This window comes from Schistocerca americana, chromosome X (assembly GCF_021461395.2).
Source record: "Schistocerca americana isolate TAMUIC-IGC-003095 chromosome X, iqSchAmer2.1, whole genome shotgun sequence".
NCBI classification, from domain to species: domain Eukaryota; kingdom Metazoa; phylum Arthropoda; class Insecta; order Orthoptera; family Acrididae; genus Schistocerca; species Schistocerca americana.
In genome coordinates, this window is record NC_060130.1 from 186,563,717 (window position 1) to 186,588,115 (window position 24,399).

At 45.3% G+C, this 24,399-nt stretch overlaps 1 protein-coding gene across 5 annotated transcripts in view; it reads right to left on the reverse strand.

Moving 5' to 3' along the window:
• LOC124555163 (ankyrin-3-like) overlaps positions 1–24,399 on the reverse strand; it is a 904,646-nt gene that overhangs the window by 599,379 nt on the left and 280,868 nt on the right. For all 5 annotated transcript variants that reach the window (XM_047128986.1, XM_047128985.1, XM_047128988.1 and 2 more), the window contains one exon: positions 8,008–8,140. In XM_047128986.1, the coding sequence (XP_046984942.1) occupies positions 8,008–8,140 (133 nt within the window). The remainder of the gene's footprint in view (positions 1–8,007; positions 8,141–24,399) is intronic.

Genomic DNA, 24,399 nt, shown 5'->3' on the forward strand with positions numbered 1-24,399 from the left:
GAAGTTTGTGGAACAAAAGTTGCATGGGCCATAATATGACGTTGGTTTTTTGTTGCTAGGTGGGGTCGCTTCATGATGTCGATAAATAATAATAATAATGTCGTGTGGTGAGGGCCTCCCGTCGGGTAGACCGTTCGCCTGGTGCAAATCTTTCGAGTTGACGTCACTTCGGCGACTTGCTTGTCGATGGGGATGAAATGATGACGATAAGGACAACACAACATCCAGTCCCTGAGCGGAGAAAGTCTCCGACCCAACCGGGAATCGAAACCGGGCCGTTAGGTATGACATTCCGTCGCGCTGACCACTCAGCTACCAGGGGCGGACATGATGACGATGATGATCTTTAGTTTGTGGGGCGTTCAACTGCGCGGTCATCAGCGCCTGTAGGTCGCTTCAGAGATATGAAGGTCAACTTTGTTTTTCTACATGGGATGCAGTAGTTTGGTACTTATTTCCTGATAGCGGCTATCGAGACGAATCCAATGATGTGTAACAGTAAGGTCTTTGAAGGTCAACGAAGGTCACAAAGGTGGCATGAGCGTCCATTTACAGAAGGTTTTCGAAGTGATGACCATTGGTATCAACGCATTGCTGCAATCTTCTCATCATGGATTGAGTGGTATTCCTTATCACATCGGCACTTATCGAAGCACATGCTCTGACAATTTTCTTGGAACGTCTCTATAAACCATGTCTTTTACGAATCCCCACAAGAAAAAATCCAGAGGCGTCACGTCTAGCGAACGAGCTGGTCGCGACACATCTCCTCCGCGTCCGATCCAACGATTTGGGGATTGTTTCTGCAACTCATTTCTAGCCGTCAGCGAAAAATGTGCCGGATGCCCATCGTGTTGATACTACATTCTGTTCCTTGTTCCTGAAGGTATTTCTTCCAATAACAGATGTAATGTTTCTTGCAGTATTGTGGTGTACTTCCTAACATTAAGATTTCCTTCGATGAAATAGGGGCCTATAATTCTGTTCTCCAGAATCCCACACCATACATTCACCGACCACATTTGGTGTGCAACTTGCCGCAGCCAACATTGATTTGCAGTTGCCCAGTAATGCATGTTATGAAAATTAACATTTCCACGGTTCGAGAATGTAGCCTCGTCAGTAAATAAAATCAAATTAATAAATGTGTCATCCCTCTGAATCTGAAGTTGAGCCCATCGGCAGAATTCAATGCGACGCATACAATCCGTACCAGTTAATTCATGTTGGAGTCTGATGTGGTAAGGATGATATTTATGGCGATGCAAAACATGTACAACACTACTCTGGCTAATGGGAGATTCCCTTGCGACTTGACGCAAACTAACATAAGGATCTCGAACCACAGTGGCAAGAGTACCAATTTCCGTTTCCTTGTTAGCAACTGTCCTTTGCCGGATATGTATCCGATGCGTTAAAGATTCAGTTGTTCTCAATTTATCATACACGCATTTAAATGTGTGACCTGTATGGTGAGTACGTTGATGATATCTTTCAGCGTATAAGTCTCTAGCTCTAGCTGAATTTCGTTGGTATTTACCGTTATCATTCACATTCGGATGATTTGACGATAATAGTCTTACCGTTCCTATTAGTGTTGTATTGCGAAACCGTCGAATGGTGTTTACATATCAATGGCACGTTATATGAATACGCCGTATTCGGCGAATATTTACTATTTGCACGGCATGCGAGAGAATTGTCAGAGCAAATGGTTCAAATGGCTCTGAGCACTATGCGACTTAACTTCTGAGGTCATCAGTCGCCTAGAACTTAGAACTAATTAAACCTAACTAACCTAAGGACATCACACACATCCATGCCCGAGGCAGGATTCGAACCTGCGACGCAGCGGTCGCTCGGCTCCAGACTGTAGCGCCTAGAACCGCACGGCCAAATTGTCAGAGCATGTGCTTCGATAAGTGGCGAAGTGATAAGGAATACCACTCAATCCATGATAAGAAGATTGCAACACTGCATTGATATCAATGGTCATCACTTCGAACACCTTCTGTAAATGGACGTTCATGCCACCTTTGTGACCTTCGTTGACCTTCAAAGACCTTACTGTCACACGTCATTGGATTCGTCTCGATAGCTGTTACCAGAAAATAAGTAACAAACTACAGCATCCCATTAAAAAAAAAAAGTTCATATCTCTGACGTGGCATCACCTAGCAACAAAAAACCAACGTCATTTTATGGCCTCCGTTGTCCCATGCAACATTTGTCCCATAAACTTTTCACCTACTATCATACTTTCAGAGTTATTCTAGGTGGCAATAGTTAGTGACTCACCTGTATATTCTTTACTGTCGTTCCTTGTTAACAATAAAGGCTTATTCCCAAGAATTAGCAGCTTTCACTCAGTTAATACTAAGCAGAAATCCAATCTGCATTTGGATCGCACTTCCTTGACTCTTGTGCAGAAAGTTGTGCAGTATACTCCTGCATCCATTTTGAATAAGCTTCCACAAGAATTCAAAAATCTGAGTAGTAATCCAGGCGCTTTCAAGTCCAAACGGAAGAGTTTCCTCATGAGTAATAATTGCATCTTTGTTGAGGTCAGAAACGTGTTTATTGAGTATAGGCATTGTGGACTAATTATAGGTCTGTGTAAAGTTTGTCAGTGTTTGAAGAATATATTGCAATTATAAGAGACTTCATTGGTTTCTTTCATTTTTTTACACCGTTTAAGGCTAGTTGACCAAACCCCTCCTGATCATTCAATTTCTATATATTAAAATTTGGCAGTAGTTGTTGCAATTAGTCCATGCATTGCACTCTGCATGCATCGCAGTATTGCTCTTGAAATATTTTAGCGTGTTGCTGATCACCCAACTGCAGCAGCAAGACGAGGTAAAATGTCTGTTGCGCACAGGAGCATTGCAGAACAGTTGTTAGGAGACGTTAGGGAATTTTTTTAGCTCTCAGCCAGATAATAGAGAATTAATTTTTTTTATAATTCGTACGAGTAATAATAATCTTCTGTCCCTTTCTTTTTGTTTGGTACTCAATCAGAATTCCATTATTGCCAGAGACGCAACGTCACACACATGTTTCCGTACGTCTTTTAAAACAATTACGACGCTTTTCAGTATAACATTAAGAAATGTTCAGTTTTCATGCCGGTTCAATAATACTTCGTTACTACGATACTTCTGCGGTACCCTTTCGTTGACGACATCTCCTATGCATTCCATGAGCTACTACTTGACTGGTCTCAAAAACACACTCTGCAAAGCATAATTTTCGTAACAGAGAGCTATGTATCGTTTTAAAAACTGTTAGGTCTGGATACAGGACAGAATGGTTGCTCTCTGACCAATAGCAGACTTTTTTACTACTTGGTCCATTAATGCAACACTGAATTGAGAACTACACACAGGTTTACCAAATTCGCCAATAAATCCTGTATGGAAACGGTTGGTCCGTTGTAAAATTCGAAGGATTGCTTCACATGTGCAGGTTCAATGCTTATAAGCTATGCTGCAGAACTAAACATTACCCATTTAGATCCGTTGTTTAGTTTTCCGGAACTTCTGCAAATTTAATAAGTCCAAGATTTGGTGAACAGATGGTGGGGATATCACTTTTTTCCCCAAAAAACGGCCTTCGGCCTGATGTAGCATGACGTGGTGTATATTACGTAAACACGGCAGATGAGCATTTCTTTTCCGAAACTTTTGACTTCTCTGAAACTTGCTCAAGTTTTATTTTACGAGGGTTATTCGGAAAGTAAGGAACGATCGGTCGCGAAATGAAAAAAAACAGTGAAAATCTGATGAAGCTTTGCACAGATGCGTTAGACACTGTGTCTAGTACGCCCATCGATCGCATCATGTCGCTCTGTTCAGTTCTGAGCTCACAGTGAGAACGTAAAGATGGCTAAAAATTAGCATCTCCCGCCAAGTATGAGGGCCTGGCGAAAGATTTCGCCTGAAGCTATGTAATCCACATAACATAACTGTCATACGGTTCGTTCTACATGACAATTCTCAGCCGCACTCTGCAGGGGCAATGAAGATGCTCCTGCAGTGTTTTCGATGGGAAGTGTTTGATCACCCACTATACAGCCCGTAATTAGCTACCCCTGAGGTTCATTTCCGCTCAAAGGACCTGCTGGCTATTAAGACAATATTTTGACACAGACAACGAGCTGCAGTTCAGAATAGAAAATTCTTGAAAAGCACTGGCGGCTGTCTTCTATAACGAGGTAATTGAAAAGTTGGTACAACACTACGACAGATGTCTTAAGTATGAGCAGCGACTGTGTAGAGAAATATCTGAAGGTGTAGCTAACCGTTGCAAATAAAACAGTTTTGATTTTCACTGTGGCTTCCATTTCGCGAGCTATCGTTCCTTACTTTCCGAATAGCCCTCGTATTTCTCCCCTCTTCTATAACAGCTTTGAAAATGTTTAGAGGCTGCATAGTGTCAACGAGTGCAAGTTGTCACGTTCATCTCTGACAACAGTCACAGGTCTACTACGAGTGTATGGAGCATGCGAGAAGCGAGATTAGAAATTAACGTCCCAGCGATGTCCACGTCTTTAGAGGCGCAGCAAATCCTCGGAAAGGACAAAGAGGCAGAGGAAATCGGCCATGCCCTTTCTACAGAATTCGCCTTATCAGTGTAGTGAACTCACAAGAAATCTGTATACAGCATGTAATTGATCGCACGTTTATTCATTACTGCACACCTGCGGCAGCAACACACGAGCGCGACCCTGAACGTCAGTACCAGTTAAAGATTTATTTTTTACGCGTCCAAGAGTAAATTTCCTAGTAGAGTGACGTAAAAGCAGCCACTAAGGCTGCTGGCAGCAGCAGCAGGGGTAACACCTTTCCTGAGTGGGACGAGATAAAAAATGCAAATAAATCATTCCGTATGAAAACAGCAGTTTTCTCAAGTTAAATCAAACTGAGCAGATAGTAAAATAATCGCTACCTCCAAATCATTATTGTGAGCGAGTAAGCTAGGCGATAGGGATTTAAGTTGTTTTCTTTTTACGGAATGATTGACTCTAGAATCGCGTCATTTCAGACGAACCATTCATAACTTCGTTTATTATCGAAGTTCAATGGCTCTGAGCACTATGCGACTTAACTTCTGAGGTCATCAGTCGCCTAGAACTTAAAACTAATTAAACCTAACTAACCTAAGAACATCACACACATCCATGCCCGAGGCAGGATTCGCACCTGCGACCGTAGCGGTCGCTCGGCTCCAGACTGCAGCGCCCAGAACCGCACGGCCACTCCGGCCGGCTATTATCGAAGTAATAGGACCACTAACTGTAGTGGGAGGATCGCGTTTCACTAGGTCAGTAGGAATGCCTATGACGCGTGATTCCCTACCGTTAACACTCTTCACTTTGATAGACCGATGGCCGAGGCCAAAGCAATCCAACTTCACGTCGATATAAAAAGATAAAAGCAACAAAAGGGGTGTTACAGCAGCTTCTCCTGAACGTGAGTCGAGTGGACTAACCACTGGGTCAGCTGGTTCTGTTATTCTATCCCGTGTCGTACCAGCATACAGACCACATGTAAAAACTTGTGCAGCTAAACAGAATGCTGATAGAAAAATAAAATTACTAATAATGCTGGAGGAGGTGGAGAGCACTGATAAGGACTGTGTCCTCTGAAAGTTATTACTCCTGGCGGAGGTTCGAGTCCTCCCTCGGGCATGGGTGTGTGTGTTTGTCGTTAGGATAATTTACGTTAAGTAGTGCGTAAGCTTAGGGACTGATGACCTTAGTAGTTAAGCCCCATAAGATTTCACACACATTTCAATATTTTTGAAAGTTATTACAAAACTTACTGGTCTATCTAGAGGACGCAGGGTCCTGGGAACTACATATCTACATCTACACCTACATTTATACTCCACAAGCCACCCAACGGCGTGTGGCGGAGGGCACTTTACGTGCCACTGTCATTACCTCCCTTTCCTGTTCCAGTCGCGTATGGTTCGCGGGAACAACGACTGCCGGAAAACCTCCGTGCGCGCTCGACTCTCTCTAATTTTACATTCGTGATCTCCTCGGCAGGTATAAGTAGGGGGAAGCAATATATTCGATACCTCATCCACAAACGCACCCTCTCGAAACCTGGACAACAAGCTACACCGCGATGCAGAGCGCCTCTCTTGCAGAGTCTGCCACTTGAGTTTGCTAAACATCATCGTAACGCTATCACGGTTACCAAATAACCCTGTGACGAAACGCGCCGCTCTTCTGTGGATCTTCTCTATCTCCTCCGTCAATCCGACCTGGTACGGATCCCACACTGATGAGCAATACTCAAGTATAGGTCGAACGAGTGTTTTGTAAGGCACCTCCTTTGTTGATGGACTACATTTTCTACAGACTCTCCCAATGAATCTCAACCTGGTATCCGCCTTACCAACAATTAATTTTATATGATCAATCCACTTCAAATTGTCCCGCACGCATACTCCCAGATATTTTACAGAAGTAACTGCTACCAGTGTTTGTTCCGTTATCATATAATCATACAATAAAGGATCCTTCTTTCTATGTATTCGCAATACATTATATTTGTCTATGTTAAGGGTCAGTTGCCACTCCCTGCACCAAGTGCCTATCCGCTGCAGATCTTCCTGCATTTCGCTACAATTTTCTAATGCTGCAACTTCTCTGTATACTACAGCATCATCCGCGAAAAGCCGCATGGAACTTCCGACACTATCTACTAGGTCATTTATATATATTGTGAAAAGCAATGGTCCCATAACACTCCCCTGTGGCACGCCAGAGGTTACTTTAACGTCTGTAGAAGTCTCTCCATTGACAACAACATGCTGAGTTCTGATTGCTAAAAACTCTTCAATCCAACCACACAGCTGGTCTGATATTCCGTAGGCTCTTACTTTGTTTATCAAGCGACAGTGCGGACTGCAGACTGCTACGGCAGAGCCGATAGTGTAAACTTCTTATAAATCGATTTGATGCCTAAAAGGTATGTCAGCTGTGACAAGAGCACAATATGAGAACTGACATGTAATGTGGCCCCGAAGTTTAACTATTCCCTACGCCACGACGCACAGACCTGTGGCGGGTAGCAAGGAAAGCGTACAATGGAGACTGCGCTATGTATTGGAGCGCGGTTTCCAGTAAGGCCTTTGATCTACATCTACATCTACATCCATACTCCGCAAGCCACCTGACGGTGTGTGGCGGAGGGTACCTGGAGTACCTCTATCGGTTCTCCCTTCTATTCCAGTCTCGTATTGTTCGTGGAAAGAAGGATTGTCGGTATGCCTCTGTGTGGGCTCTAATCTCTCTGATTTTATCCTCATGGTCTCTTCGCGAGATATACGTAGGAGGGAGCAATATACTGCTTGACTCTTCGGTGAAGGTATATTCTCGAAACTTTGACAAAAGCCCGTACCGAGCTACTGAGCGTCTCTCCTGCAGAGTCTTCTACTGGAGTTTATCTATCATCTCCGTAACGCTTTCGCGATTACTAAATGATCCTGTAACGAAGTGCGCTGCTCTCCGTTGGATCTTCTCTATATCTTCTATCAACCCTATCTGGTACGGATCCCACACTGCTGAGCAGTATTCAAGCAGTGGGCGAACAAGCGTACTGTAACCTACTTCCTTTGTTTTCGGATTGCATTTCCTTAGGATTCTTCCAATGAATCTCAGTCTGGCGTCTGCTTTACCGACGAGCAACATTATATGATCATTCCATTTTAAATCACTCCTAATGCGTACTGATGACCACCTGCTGCAATACAGCATGGATTCCAGAAGTCCTGGGTAGCTTTCCAGAGGTACGCTAGAGGCAAGGCACACTAAATACGTATTGTCTTTTCAGATACACTAGGGACTTGAAGTCAAAACTAACGCGAGACGTGTTCCTTACTTCGTCAAATAAGCCAGTGGTGTCTGACGTGTAGCAAAGATGAGATAATATGACTTGAGCACGTTACCGTCTACCTCAGAGCTTTGCAATAGGAGAGCTTTTTACTTACCAAGTGAAGCAATGTGCAGCGCAGTATTGCCCTTCTTGGTTGCGGCGTCAACTGAAGCACCTCGTTTCAGAAGTTCAGTGACGACAGCGACGTGTCCGTCTTTGGAGGCCAAGTGTAGGGCGTTGAGACCGTTCTGAAACAAATCATTACGGCTATTGATTCTATGTGTTATTAAGTACGAAGCTACTGAGATGCAGTTTATATGTGAAGCACAATTTAAGTTAGCTGAGACACTATCCGGTTCATACTACAGGGGATGAAATAAATTCAGTTAATGCTACTTTCCATTCCTGGTTTACACCCGCATAAAAAATTTATTTCTCAGTGTTTATTATCTCAACCCTTTCACTGCGCATTTAGTCTGAGCAGCCGACTTGCATGTGCGCGTAATTCTCAAGTGGTGCTATATGTACGACTGTAGCGGCCTCTGGAACCGCGCGACCGCTACGGTCGTAGGTTCGAATTCTGCTTCGGGCATGGACGTGTGTGATGTGTAAGTAGTTCTAAGTTCTAGGGGACTGATGACCTTAGAAATTAAGCCCCATAGTGCTCAGAGCCATTTGAACCATTTTTTGTAGCGGTCTATCGTTGTTATTGAGAAAAAATTAAGACGCAAAATGCAGTATTATAATGTTAAATTGTTTCTTTTTTATCTTTATAGACAAATACTTAATTTTTTCAAAAATGTACTTTCATCAGGAGAAAAAAATACTTAAGTTATTACATTATGAAAACTTCAAAGTGTGGTATCCTTCGAAACAAAAATTCTAACATGAAGGTGCATTACATTTTATACAAATCATCGAGTAAAACAGAAGTGATTTCTGGCGTTCCCCAAGGTAGTGTTATAGCCCCTTGGCTGTTCCTTATGTATACAGGGTCTTACAAAAAGGTACGGCCAAACTTTCAGGAAACATTCCTCACACACAAAGAAAGAAAATATGTTATGTGGACATGTGTCCGGAAACGCTTACTTTCCATGTTAGAGCTCATTTTATTACTTCTCTTCAAATCACATTAATCGTGGAATGGAAACACACAGCAACAGAACGTACCAGCGTGACTTCAAACACTTTGTTACAGGAAATGTTCGAAATGTTCAAAATGTCCTCTGTTAGCGAGGATACATGCATCCACCCTCCGTCGCATGGAATCCCTGATGCGCTGATGCAGCCCTGGAGAATGGCGTATTGTATCACAGCCGTCCACAATACGAGCACGAAGAATCTCTACATTTGGTAGGGGGTTTGCGTGGACAAGAGCTTTCAAATGCCCCCATAAATGAAAGTCAAGAGGGTTGAGGTCAGGAGAGCGTGGAGGCCATGGAATTGGTCCGCCTCTACCAATCCATCGGTCACCGAATCTGTTGTTGAGAAGCGTACGAACACTTCGCCTGAAATGTGCAGGAGCTCCATCGTGCATGAATCACATGTTGTGTCGTACTTGTAAAGGCACCTGTTCTAGCAGCACAGGTAGAGTATCCCGTATGAAATCATGGCGGTGAATCGAGGAAGTACAGTACATACTGACGAAACTAAAATGAGCTCTAACATGGAAATTAAGCGTTTCCGGACACATGTCCACACAACATCTTTTCTTTATTTGTGTGTGAGGAATGTTTCCTGAAAGTTTGGCCGTACCTTTTTGTAACACCCTGTATAAACGATTTGGGAGACAATCTGAGCTGCCGTCTTCGGTTGTTTCCAGATGACGCTGTCGTTTATCGACTAATAAAGTCATCAGAAGATCAAAACAAACTGCAAAACGATTTATAAAAATTATCTGAATGAAGCGAAAAGTGGCAGTTGAACCTGAATAGCGAAAAGTGTGAGGTCATCCACATGAGTCCTAAAAGGAACTCGTTAAACTTCGGTTACACGATAAATCAGTCTAATCTGAAAGCCGTAAATTCAACTAAATACCTAGGTATTACAATTACGAACAACTTAAATTGGAAGGAACCCACAGAAAATGTTGTGGGGGAAGGTTAACCAAAGACTGCGTTTCATTGGCAGGACACTTAGAAAATGTAACAGACCTACTAAGGAGACTGCCTACACTACGCTTGTCCGTCCTCTTTTAGAATACTGCTGCGCGGTGTGGGATCCTTACCAGATAGGACTGTCGGAGTACATCGAAAAAGTTCAAAGAAAGGTAGCACGTTTTGTATTATCGCGAAATATGGGAGAGAGTGTCACAGAAATGATACAGGATTTGGGCTGGAAATCGTTAAAAGAAAGGCGTTTTTCGTTGCGACGGAACCTTCTCACGAAATTCCAATCACCAACTCTCTCCTCCGAATGCGAAAATATTTTGTTGACGCCGACCTACATAGGGAGGAACGATCACCACGATAAAATAAGGGAAATCAGTGCTCGGACGGAAAGATATAGGTGTTCATTCTTTCCGCGTGCTATACGAGATTGGAATAATAGAGAATTGTGAAGGTGGTTCGATGAACCCTCTGCCAGGCACTTAAATGTGATTTGCAGAGTATCCATGTAGATGTAGAGGTAGATGTAGAAATGTATCTAGTGTCACATCGTGTTTTGCACATACAGTGCACATTCTCTGAGTGATCTTCTTCTTTGGCGTTCCTGGGATTAGCGAGACAACGGAGGTGCTCGGTTACGTGCAAGGGGTTATCACCGTAAGCCGATCTCCTTCCATGAAGGCCCTCTGCTTGCGGTCGGTGGTGAATCTTCAGGGTCTCCTTGATGAGTCTCTGCTGAAAATCGGATACTGAATTATTTCTTCCTGTTTGAATTTAATATAACGTATGCGCTTTCAGCAGAGACAGGTCCACCAAATGGGAAAATACTTTCTTATGCAGTTTTACAGTTTTTCGTACACATTCTAATGAACTTAGCATCATGTCGCTCCTGTCGACGTCCCCATATTTTCAGTGTAGATTATGATGCAAGCTGGCTTTCTTTTCGCTTCATTTGTGCTTCTGTCGATTTTGTCAATCGCTATAATTTCGCTTTTATGAGGAGTTGAAAGCATCCTCACTTCTCGCCTGTTTTGTCACGCGAGAGTAAGAAGTTTACCTGTTGACATAAACTCGATCTCACATGAAGACATTTCTTCACGGGTTCTCTTTGCAGTAACACAAGCATTAGTCACTCTGTCACCCAGATAAGAAAATAACGCCGGGGTAATATACCAACTGTCAACATACAGCGTATGACCTTTATCAAGGTAGCATTCTAGTGAAGTAAAAACAATGCTTCCATTTATTCGGGCATTCACACTAAAATCAGTTTTTTTTCTTTTACGTCCCTCACATAAATACGAGGGTAATCCCAAAAGTAAGGTCTCCTTTTTTTTTATAAGTACATAGACCTGTTGATTTCTACAATGGTTTAATCAGTTTACAGCTTGAACATTTAACTACTTTTCGAGATAATCACCATTTCTGTCGATGCATTTTTGTAGACGCTGTGGCAGTTTTTGTTTGCCCATGTCATACCAGCTCGTCACCATGCTGTTCAGAAAGTTATGAACTGGCGTGATTGTTGCTTGGTCTCAGGTGTAAAGTGGTATGCCCAGGTTTCGTCACCCGTGACAATTGAGTCCAGAAAGTTGTCCTGTTAGGCTGCAAGGCGGTGAAGAAATGCGTGGGAAGCATCAACTCGTTGCCGCATGTGCTCCTCAATCAGTATGCGTGGCACCCATCTCGTGCACACCTTCCGGTAGTTCAATGTTTCCGTTAAAAGTCTGTGAGCGGTGCTTCGGGAAACCTTAGGAACCAACGTGCAGAGATCATCCAGGGTGATCCGCCGATCTTCACGCATGCTTTGCTCAACCTTCAACACGGTCTCCTCAGAAATTGACGGTCTCCCGCTCCTTTGTTCGTCGTGAATTTCGGTCCGACCAGCTGCAAACTCTCTACACCACTTACGAACACTTTTGACATCCATGCACGACTCACCATACACTTCCATCAATTGGCGATGGATTTCAATCGGTGCAGTGCCCTTTGCGTTCAAAAACCGAATAACTGTGCGCAATTCGAGCTTGGCGGTAACATCCAGCGGGAGCTCCATTCTCAACGGCTGCCAAGCCAAGACTGAGCGCCTCAGCACGGCGTGCGCATGTTTACACACGGCGCGTGAAGCACTCTTCATAACAGTGTGACCAACTGCCACACAAACAGAGTTCTGTACTTATAAAAAAATAGGAGACCTTACTTTTGGGATTACCCTCGTAATAAAGTCAAGAATGCATCCAGAAACGCAATCACACAACACAAAAATCTTTACGCCAATTTTATGGCATCTGAATGGAATGTACTGCCTGAAGAAGACATGAACTTTTTAAAGGACTAAACTTTCATCAGTGCGCAAAGTTTCAAAGGGATGGAAGGCATCTGGATACGCTTTTCTTAAATGATCCACAGTTCTCCTAATTTTCCAGATTTTGTCATCTCCAGGGTCTTCATTGTTATCAAAAAGTGTAACATTCTTAGTAACGGAAGGTACCTTTCCCTTTGCATGATTTGCACGAACACTGCGGTAGACATTAACGGATCGTTTATCCAGTAACTGTTTCATTTTTTCTCACTTGAGCAATCAGAAAATTTACTTTAGGAAAAAGTAAATTTCATCACTGTTTGTGGTTTCTAACGTCCCAGTCTTGATTTTTCACTGGCGTCGTTACAAAGGTGCTCGTAATATAAATTACATTTCTCAGCTATGCAGTTCACAATTTCTTAGCTAAGAAAACTTGGAAGCAGGCACGTACAGTAGATGAACCATCTAAATTGATGATTTTGCAACCGGAATGACTGTTATCGAAATTATACACTTCGGGATCCAAATCAGAGTTTTTGTGTCTTTTAGCAGGTTGTTCAGGCATATGCCCAGGCTCTTCTTCGGAATCGCAGGAAGAAGCGATGGTAACAAAAAAGCGATCTGCATTTACTGGTTCAATGTATGCTGGTATGCTCATATTTTGAAAATCCGTTGTGACGGATTCACCTGCAGGCTCATCGGCATCACTATTTGTCCAACCGTAATCAGCTAGATTAGGCATGAAGAAGTCCTCGTCGTCAGTTTGATGTAGAACCCTCAGTAAACGGACGGCAACGTCGTGTCATTTTATTCGATAACACGGAAAGCGCAGCACACAAATTGGGTAATGTTACGATACCAGTGGCTTCTAAAGAGAATTCGGCATTCAATAAGTTGTCTTACTGGCCGGGGAAGTAAACGTTTGACGTATCTGTACGATTGTAGTACGTAACTACCGTAAATATTTTTCATACAAAGTCATATATATACGTCTGGAGCATTGAAACGATAAGCGTATATATACGTCCGGAGTAGTGGAGCAGTTAATGAACAATCACAAATGGTTCAAATGGCTCTGAGCACTATGCGACTTAACTTCTGAGGTCATCAGTCGCCTAGAACTTAGAACTAATTAAACCTAACTAACCTAAGGACTGCACACACATCCATGCCCGAGGCAGGATTCGAACCTGCGACCGTAGCAGTCCCGCGGTTCCGGACTGAGCGCCTAGAACCGCTAGACCACCGCGACCGGCGAACAATCACACGTAACTTCATATGTTACCTATCGTATGCGACATACCTTAAAGGCATGTACAGTAAGTGTTTCTTTTTAACTAATCCTGGATTACGAATATTTTTCTAATAACATCAATACAGAAATTCATTACGTCCGATTGGATGTGTAAAGTAACAACATGTTGGTCAATACAGTACCATAGAACATGGCTGCACTGCACGGAGTCCACTTCAGAATGGCATCTCACGCACCAGCTGTTGTGTAATTAGATGTAGACAAGCGCCAACGCTAACAATATTGTGCTATAGGGTACTGCCACACGGTCGTGTCTGGAACCTGTGGTTGCTACTTAAGGCACCATAAACTGTAGACTACCTCAGTAATATTGCTCATCATTTCATGTCTGATGGCTGCTGAACTTTCAAGCAAAACAAGTTTCTATGCCACGTATTGGAAAAATGTGATACGGTGATTTGAAGACGGTATTGATGAATTAGATTTAAGAGATTTCCCAATTTTCCGGATGTTAAGTGTTATACGTCAAATTCCTCAAAAGTTACCGCACAGTCTAAACAAATTGCACTACCTGTGTGTGAACGTAGGAGGTATCAGTCTCCACCCCTGTGCTAAAAACTTGAAGAACAAATGCTACGAAAAACTGCATCAGTTTCCGGTGCGGACGGTGGAATGTGGACTAACACGTACAATCAACTGCTTGAACATAATGTTCTCTTATCAGTAAGTGTTGAAATTAATAACGACCAGAGCTTTCACACACACACACACACACACACACACACACACATAAGAGAAAGAGAGGGAGAGGGAGAGAACACGTTATACCACACAGCGTGTTCAACAGCACATTTCAAATGCTTCGTAGCTGCAGTCCAAATGAAAGAGCCAACAATGCCTTTTTGTTGAGCAATACCTACTAATACATTCGTATAGAGATGCTGAAGCGATACGAAAATTCAAAATATTTTTAAATTTTATTAACTAGCTGCCTACGTGGCGTTGCTGGGTATGTATTTATTCAAATCTTCTCCTTTATCCCCCTCTCTCAGTCCGTCTCACCTTTCACCCCCTCTCTGTCCATCTTCTGTCCCTCCCTCTTTCTGTCCATCTCTTCCTCTTTCCTTTCTCTGTTTCTTCTCCTCCTCCCTGTCTGTGTCCATCTCCTCCTTCGGACTCCCTGTATGTCCATCTTCTACTCCCCCTTCTCTCTCCACGCTAGCACGCTCACATATTTCACATATACAGTCCTGGACATGGAAAAAAGAACACATTGACACCGGTGTGTCAGACCCACCATACTTGCTCCGGACACTGCGAGAGGGCTGTACAAGCAATGATCACACGCACGGCACAGCGGACACACCAGGAACCGCGGTGTTGGCCGTCGAATGGCGCTAGCTGCGCAGCATTTGTGCACCGCCGCCGTCGGTGTCAGCCAGTTTGCCGTGGCATACGGAGCTCCATCGCAGTCTTTAACACTGGTAGCATGCAGTGGTGTACATGTTCTGCTTTTAACCCGCCCATGCTTGCCTGGTGGCCAGGCGGGCAGGCCGCCGCGCGTTGTCAACAGAACGGGCAGGCTGCTTCACTCCCAGCCAAGCCAAGCAGAACCCAACCCGGGCAGGCTGTGGGAAACTTGCTTGCCTGCCCATATTACTGCTGAGCTGCGCTACGCACCCGTTTAGTCTGCGCGCGTCATTGTCGTATTATGAACGTTAATTAAAAGTTTTTATTTTACCTGAGCACCAAAAGACAAACCCCAACGTCATATAATTATATATATATATATATATATATATATATATATATATTAATTTCAGGTCAAAAAATATTGGGTTTTATCTGTACATTCTTCCTTTACGAGTATATTTCGGGCTTATTATCTATATAAATAAAAATGAATTGCCAAATGTGTTGATAAGCGTAAAACTCGAGAACAGCTGGAACAATTCGGCTTTTTTTTTTTTTTTTTTTTTTTGCTGTGTTCGTAATTCTCAGGACAAGGTTTTTATGAAATAAAATTTTGGAAAATCGACCGAAAAATCGGAAAATTTGAGAAAACCTGAAAGCGCGTTTTCATTGTGTCCGTGTGTTTGTATTGGATACAATCTTCACGAAATTTTGCACACTGTACCTTGAAACCAAGAGGAAGGTCACAGTCTATATAAAATTTCGTCGGGTGCATGGCAGGGGTTACTTTACCTAACGGAATTCGACAAATTGTACGTTTTTATTCCTATCTTGATGAAATTTGTCACACTTGATATTCAAAGCAAGATGAAGGGCGCTGTCTGCTTAAAATTCTGAATGGTGCATGGGAGAGGGTACTTTACTTACACACTTCTACACCAACGTACAGTTTTATTCGGATCTCGAAGAAATTTTGCACGCTTGACCATCAAGAGGAACATCACTGTCTACATAATATTTCGGACAGTGCATGGAATAGAGCACCTTACAAAAGAATTTGACATCCTTTGCGGCCTCATAAACACACGAAAACGTTTCCCATGCGGCACTTGAGCTCTGTTTCGTTCAAATGGTTCAAATGGCTCTGAGCACTATGCGACTTAACTTCTGAGGTCATCAGTCGCCTAGAACTTAGAACTAATTAAACCTAACTAACCTAAGGACATCACACACATCCATGCCCGAGGCAGGATTCGAACCTGCGACCGTAGCGGACGCTCGGTTCCGGACTGTAGCGCCTCAAACCCCACGGCCACTCCAGCCGGCTCTCTGTTTCGTTACCAACATGTCTTCGCCAGTTGTCAATTTTTTTCAATCTCACTAAAGTTCGACCTATTCATTGTGCTGCCCCCACCGTTGCGATAAATGAACTGCGGGATAACTACCTGGCTACTCTAGTCACGGTAGCTTGACAGCGCAATCTGTTGTCAGACGCAGCAAACTGAACGGGTCCCGAGAAGCTTGGCAGGCCTGCGGGAACCCAAGTAGCCCGGGCTTGCGGGAGCCCAAGTCGGCCGCGTTACCTTCTATGCCTCAGTACACGCGCACTCTTGTGTTTACGTTGCGGCAGGCTGACCTGCATGAATGGTTGCAGAGGAGCTAGGGGCAAGCAGGCTGCAAGGGGAATTTGTACACCTCTAGTAGCATGCCGCGACAGCGTGGACGTGAACCGTATGTGCAGTTGACGGACTTTGAGCGAGGGCGTATAGTGGGCATGCGGGAGGCCGGGTGGACGTACCGCCGAATTGCTCAACACGTGGGGCGTGAGGTCTCCACAGTACATCGATGTTGTCGCCAGTGGTCGGCGGAAGGTGCACGTGCCCGTCGACCTGGGACCGGACCGCAGCGACGCACGGATGCACGCCAAGACCGTAGGATCCTACGCAGTGCCGTAGGGGACCGCACCGCCACTTCCCAGCAAATTAGGGACACTGTTGCTCCTGGGGTATCGGCGAGGACCATTCGTAACCGTCTCCATGAAGCTGGGCTACGGTCCCGCACACCGTTAGGCCGTCTTCCGCTCACACCCCAACATCGTGCAGCCCGCCTCCAGTGGTGTCGCGACAGGCGTGAATGGAGGGACGAATGGAGACGTGTCGTCTTCAGCGATGAGAGTCGCTTCTGCCTTGGTGCCAACGATGGTCGTGTGCGTGTTTGGCGCCGTGCAGGTGAGCGCCACAATCAGGACTGCATACGACCGAGGCACACAGGGCCAACACCCGGCATCATGGTGTGGGGAGCGATCTCCTACACTGGCCGTACACCACTGGTGATCGTCGAGGGGACACTGAATAGTGCAGGGTACATCCAAACCGTCATCGAACCCATCGTTCTACCATTCCTAGACCGGCAAGGGAACTTGCTGTTCCAACAGGACAATGCACGTCCGCATGTATCCCGTGCCACCCAACGTGCTCTAGAAGGTGTAAGTCAACTACCCTGGCCAGCAAGATCTCCGGATCTGTCCCCCATTGAGCATGTTTGGGACTGGATGAAGCGTCGTCTCACGCGGTCTGCACGTCCAGCACGAACGCTGGTCCAACTGAGGCGCCAGGTGGAAATGGCATGGCAAGCCGTTCCACAGGACTACATCCAGCATCTCTACGATCGTCTCCATGGGAGAATAGCAGCCTGCATTGCTGCGAAAGGTGGATATACACTGTACTAGTGCCGACATTGTGCATGCTCTGTTGCCTGTGTCTATGTGCCTGTGGTTCTGTCAGTGTGATCATGTGATGTATCTGACCCCAGGAATGTGTCAATAAAGTTTCCCCTTCCTGGGACAATGAATTCACGGTGTTCTTATTTCAATTTCCAGGAGTGTATAATCACATCTCAATTCTAGTATAATATATTTGTCCAATGAATATCCGTTTATCATCTGCATTTCTTCTTGGTGCAGCAATTTTAATGGCCAGTAGTGTAATTTTTGCCTTTCGACATCTGAGTGGCGGGAAAATCGCTTCCAGAAGTAAGACCGACAGCAGTAATGACGATGATGGCGTGGCCCCAGCAAAGAAAGGCATGCCTGAGGACAACCTTCCAGCGGTCTACGAAAGGGCTGAATTACAGTGACTCTTACGCTTGTCCCCTACGGTTTTCTACACCTATTTACATGATCTGGAAAGTCTATGCACAGGGTACTTAGCACGTATCACATGTTAGCGCGCGAGAGCTTAAATGCCTGTGTGTGCCTGCTTGTATGATACATATCGCGTTCCACAATATCTATAGATACTGGTTCTTGAAATTTTGAAAGTAGAGTCTCGCTGGATAATTTGCGTCTATGTCTGAGAGTCTGTCAACATTAATGTGACGCTTTCCCGTGAGTCAAACAAACCTGTGACCATTCGTTCCAGCCCTGTTTATATAAGTACAATATTACCTGTTAGTGGGCTCCACACACTTGCGCGATATTGTAAGGTGGGACGCAGTAGTGATTTTTAATCTTTTTTCGAATGATCGCGATTCTGCACCCGCCTTGTCTGCAACTGAGCCTATGTGATCTTTCGAAATCATTCCCCCAAAAATTGTTACACCCAGATATTTCTATGAGGTGACTGATTGTAACTGTGGATAACTGATGTTGTAGTCACGGACACTATATTTTTCCGTTTTGTGAAGTGCATAATTTAACATTCCTGTACATTTAAAGCGAGCTGAAAAACTTTACACTACTCTGAAATCTTATCAACATTTTGAGATATCATTCGTGGAAGAATTCGTCTCAGTTATTATAGATTAGCTGCAAGGCCCTGCGTTGCCCGGGATGTCTAATATCTACCACACAAAGTGACTAGACCTGTGCGTTGTTGATACTCATAGCAAACGCAAGCTGACTGGGAAACTGCAATCGCTTTAAACCGAAGGGATATTTAAATCACTGGGTATCAACGGAAGGCAAGGAATGAATACGTTTTCACCTGCAGCCTACACCAATGACAACGGTGGCCTCTACTGCGTTCGACACTAGGTTCTTCACGGGGAGCCTTTTTCTGTTGGATATGTAACAACGGCAATTAATCAGTAAATAAGAGTTTACAATAACGTTTCTGTCGAATTGTCGAGCTTTCGATCATCCTGCGATCTAGTGACGTCTGATGGTACTATCTCCAAGGCGGGTATTGCCACTGTAATTTTTTCTCCCGATAGCAACAAGTCAGTTTACCACGATATATTTCCTTTGTTAGGAGCGTAATAGTTCATTCTCTTTGTTCTTTCATCTGAATGTAGAAACTTGAAGCACATCGGCCAAGAACACTAAAGTAAATGGCTGAAAATGGCTCTGAGCACTATGGGACTTAACTTCTGAGGTATCAGTCCCCTAGAACTTAGAACTACTTAAATCTAACTAACCTAAAGACATCACACACATCCATGCCCGAGGCAGGATTCTAACCTGCGACCGTAGCGGTCGCGCGGTTCCAGACTGAAGCGCCTAGAACCGCTCGGCCACCGCGGCCAGCACTTTTCGAAATGTTTGGTTAACAACATTTCTCATATATATATATATATATATATATATATATATATATATATATATATATATATATTATGAGAAACGAGCGGTTCTAGACGCTTCAGTCTGGAACTGCACGACCGCTACGGTCGCAGGTTCGAATCCTGCCTCGGGCAAGGATGTGTGATATATATATATATAGCCCATGTCCGCCCACATGTTCATTATGGAATCGTGTAGAAATCTGAAGTCAATTTTTAGAGATTTGAAGTAAACTTTTAGAGATTTTTCATAACAAACTTTCCCTTTTATGTATTACATACCTATATATTTCAACTCAGATTACGAAATGGTATGTACACAGTGATCTTCCTCTTATCGTGAAGATAAAGTGTGCAAAATTTCATCAAGAGCGGAATAAAACTGTAGATTTGTATGAATTACTAACTAACAAAGAAACGCACACAGAGACACTCTTCTATCTGCATGCAGATGAGACTAAGAGGTACTACAACGATACCAACAAAGATACATGTGTAGCAGATGCATATTTTTCCCAGACGTAATTCTTCTCAAGACAAGAATTTAAAAACTACATATTCTGAAATTGATCAAACGGTACTCTCCTGAAAACTCAAATACACTCCCGGAAATTGAAATAAGAACACCGTGAATTCATTGTCCCAGGAAGGGGAAACTTTATTGACACATTCCTGGGGTCAGATACATCACATGATCACACTGACAGAACCACAGGCACATAGACACAGGCAACAGAGCATGCACAATGTCGGCACTAGTACAGTGTATATCCACCTTTCGCAGCAATGCAGGATGCTATTCTCCCATGGAGACGATCGTAGAGATGCTGGATGTAGTCCTGTGGAACGGCTTGCCATGCCATTTCCACCTGGCGCCTCAGTTGGACCAGCGTTCGTGCTGGACGTGCAGACCGCGTGAGACGACGCTTCATCCAGTCCCAAACATGCTCAATGGGGGACAGATCCGGAGATCTTGCTGGCCAGGGTAGTTGACTTACACCTTCTAGAGCACGTTGGGTGGCACGGGATACATGCGGACGTGCATTGTCCTGTTGGAACAGCAAGTTCCCTTGCCGGTCTAGGAATGGTAGAACGATGGGTTCGATGACGGTTTGGATGTACCGTGCACTATTCAGTGTCCCCTCGACGATAACCAGTGGTGTACGGCCAGTGTAGGAGATCGCTCCCCACACCATGATGCCGGGTGTTGGCCCTGTGTGCCTCGGTCGTATGCAGTCCTGATTGTGGCGCTCACCTGCACGGCGCCAAACACGCATACGACCATCATTGGCACCAAGGCAGAAGCGACTCTCATCGCTGAAGACGACACGTCTCCATTCGTCCCTCCATTCACGCCTGTCGCGACACCACTGGAGGCGGGCTGCACGATGTTGGGGCGTGAGCGGAAGACGGCCTAACGGTGTGCGGGACCGTAGCCCAGCTTCATGGAGACGGTTGCGAATGGTCCTCGCCGATACCCCAGGAGCAACAGTGTCCCTAATTTGCTGGGAAGTGGCGGTGCGGTCCCCTACAGCACTGCGTAGGATCCTGCGGTCTTGGCGTGCATCCGTGCGTCGCTGCGGTCCGGTCCCAGGTCGACGGGCACGTGCACCTTCCGCCGACCACTGGCGACAACATCGATGTACTGTGGAGACCTCACGCCCCACGTGTTGAGCAATTCGGCGGTACGTCCACCCGGCCTCCCGCATGCCCACTATACGCCCTCGCTCAAAGTCCGTCAACTGCACATACGGTTCACGTCCACGCTGTCGCGGCATGCTACCAGTGTTAAAGACTGCGATGGAGCTCCGTATGCCACGGCAAACTGGCTGACACTGACGGCGGCGGTGCACAAATGCTGCGCAGCTAGCGCCATTCGACGGCCAACACCGCGGTTCCTGGTGTGTCCGCTGTGCCGTGCGTGTGATCATTGCTTGTACAGCCCTCTCGCAGTGTCCGGAGCAAGTATGGTGGGTCTGACACACCGGTGTCAATGTGTTCTTTTTTCCATTTCCAGGAGTGTATTTCCTTAAACAATGCCTCATGAGAAACACACAGACAAAAAAATCGCTACACGAAGATGGTGGTGTGTGAAAAACGAAAGTTGGTAGGAGTGTTTCTACATCTGAAATCTGTTGTCTGTTCTAATTCCGTACGCACCCGAGTGGCGCTACTAGCGCCACTATGAGGATGGAAATCAGATTTACTTTAAATACGCGCTGTAACGGTCATGCACCATCCAATTCCATCTTGACCGGTTCACCGCTTGGTGTAACCAGTGGTTGCTCAAGGTCAATCCTTCCAAGACCCAGGCGATCATTGTAGGCAAAACCACCCCTTCCTTCTGTCTCCTCGACTTCTATCTCACCATTTATGGCCGTCCTATCGTCCTCAACCCCACCCTTAAGTACCCTGGCGTCACCCTTGACCGTCGCCTCTCCTGGACCCCCCATGTCTGGACAATCCAAGCCAAGGCACGCTCCTGACTCCTTCTCCTCAAGCTCCTTTCTGGCTGCACATGGGGTCTGGACCCCTCCACCATCCTCCACACCTATAAATCCCGTATCCGCCCTATCCTCTGCTACACTCATCCCGTCTGGATCTCCACACCTCCTACCTTTTACAAATCCCTTCAAATCTTAGAATGCCATGTGCTCCACCTCGCCCATCGCATCCATCTGCCCTCTCCCACGCAGATCCTCTATGACCTTATTCCGTTCCCACACCTCCTTCTTTTCCTCGAACGGATATGGATCCTCTGCACCTCCCGCAAACTTGATCCCTCTCACCCGCTTGTCTCTCCCATCCTCTCCCACTTCTATCTGCTGCCGTGCCTGCATTCACACGTCCCACCTGTTCTCCATCTCTCCACACCCTCGCCCAAGGTGGCTTCCACCAACTCCCCCTCCCTGATGATGCCCTTCTCCCCTCCATCTACCCCTCGTACCAACTTTGATCCTCCTCTACCGCACCCTGTGTTTTCTCCCAAGGGCACCCTCTCTCCCTTCTCTCCCTCCTCCCTTCCTCCCTCCCTCCTCCCCCGGGCTTCCCCAACCCCCCCCTCCTACCTTCTTTCCTCCCCCTCCCATCTCCTCTGCCACTGGCATCTACACACTCCCCTCTCCCTCCTCCCCCCCCCTTCTTTCCCCTTTTGGCAGGTCCCCGGACTCGCACACGTATAATGAACTTTCGCGCGCCGGAGATCATCGCCTAGTGTTTGTGTGTGTCGTCGTGTTCGTGTTCAAGTGTTCCAATGTTACTCATTTGTGCTCCAATGTTCGCGTGTGTCATCTGTCATCTCTGTGCATATCCTCGTGTCTAAACATTTTTATTTTGTACTCTGCGAACGTGAGCGGCTCCGTATGTTTCAATTTTGAATGTCTACGTTTGTATATCCACCCTGTCTGTTCTGCGATTGTCGAAGAGCGGCGTCATGTGCCGCTGCTGGCCTACCTGTATCAGGTGTGAAATTAACAGTAAAGAAAAAAAAGTCGTGCACTTAGTTACCTTTGGCATTGGACATTTGTGAATTAATGTTAGTCAAAAACACCTTTAAGTCGGCAATGACGCCATTATCAACACCTTACTCAGCTTGAACGAGGTCGTGTAATAGGACTATGAGAAGCTGGATGTTCCTTCTGCGATACTGCAGAAAGACTTGGCAGGAATGTAGCCACTGCATATGATTGCTGGCAGCGGTGGTCACGGGAATGTACAGTCCCAAGCCACGTCACACTACTGACAGGGAAAACACCTGTTCGGAGTATGGCTCTGGCGCGTTGTACGGCGTGTGCAGCAGCAAACTGAGCAGCAGTGATCAAACGAACGTGCTTTACACTGACCTCAAACCACCGCCGTTTGCGACTTCAGTGGTGTACGGCGAGAGCTCATTGGAGGGCCAGGTGGAGGTCTGTTGTGTGTTCTGGTGAAAGCTGGTTCTGCCTCGGCGTCAGTGATAGCCGTGTAGTGGTTAAAAGGGGGGGCATTTGAAGGCCTTCAACCAACCTCTCTGCGTGCTAGACACGTTACTCCTACACCTGGAGTCATGATCTAGGGTGCGATTTCATATGACAGTAGAAGTAGTCTCGTGGTTATCCCGCGCACAATGACTGCAATATTGTACATCGATCTGGTAATTCGACCTTTTGTGCCGCCACATGAACAGCATTCCAAGGGGTGTTTTCCAACAGGATAACGCTCACAGACATACCAATGTTATAACCCTACATGCTCTACAGAGTGTCGACACGTCGTCTTGGCCTGCTCGATCACCAGATATGTCTCCAATAGAGCACATATTTGAGACATCATGTGACGACAATTCCAGCATCATCCACAAACAGCATTAACAGATCCTGTATTGACCGACCTACTGCAACATGCGTGGAACTCCATCTGACAACCGGTACCTGTAAAACACAATGCTTGCACGTTTGGGTGCTTGCATTCAACATTCTGGCGGTTACACCGGTTATTAATGTACCAGCATTTCACATTTGCAACAACTTACGTCGCGCTTGCATTTATCTGTCATCTTGCAATGTTTATCACTTAAATCTGTTACCGAGACAAATGTACTCCCCAAATTTCATTATTCTACATCAATTATTTTTTTGTGTTTGAAATTTTTCCCTCAATGTATTTACTGTTACTCCAGGCGCTACATTTTTTCCAATAATAGTGTTGCTCCTCAAGGTCACAGGCTGTACAATTGTTTCGTACCTGAAAGGAAAGTTTATAGCAGCCGTCATTACATTTCAGAAAGTTTCCACCGCCTCTTGTTAGTCAAGGGACTCTTGGCTTTCAGATAGTGCATTTTATGTGAAACAAGTCGTTCGAGCATAAAAAATGGTTCTGTGTTGTTGTGAA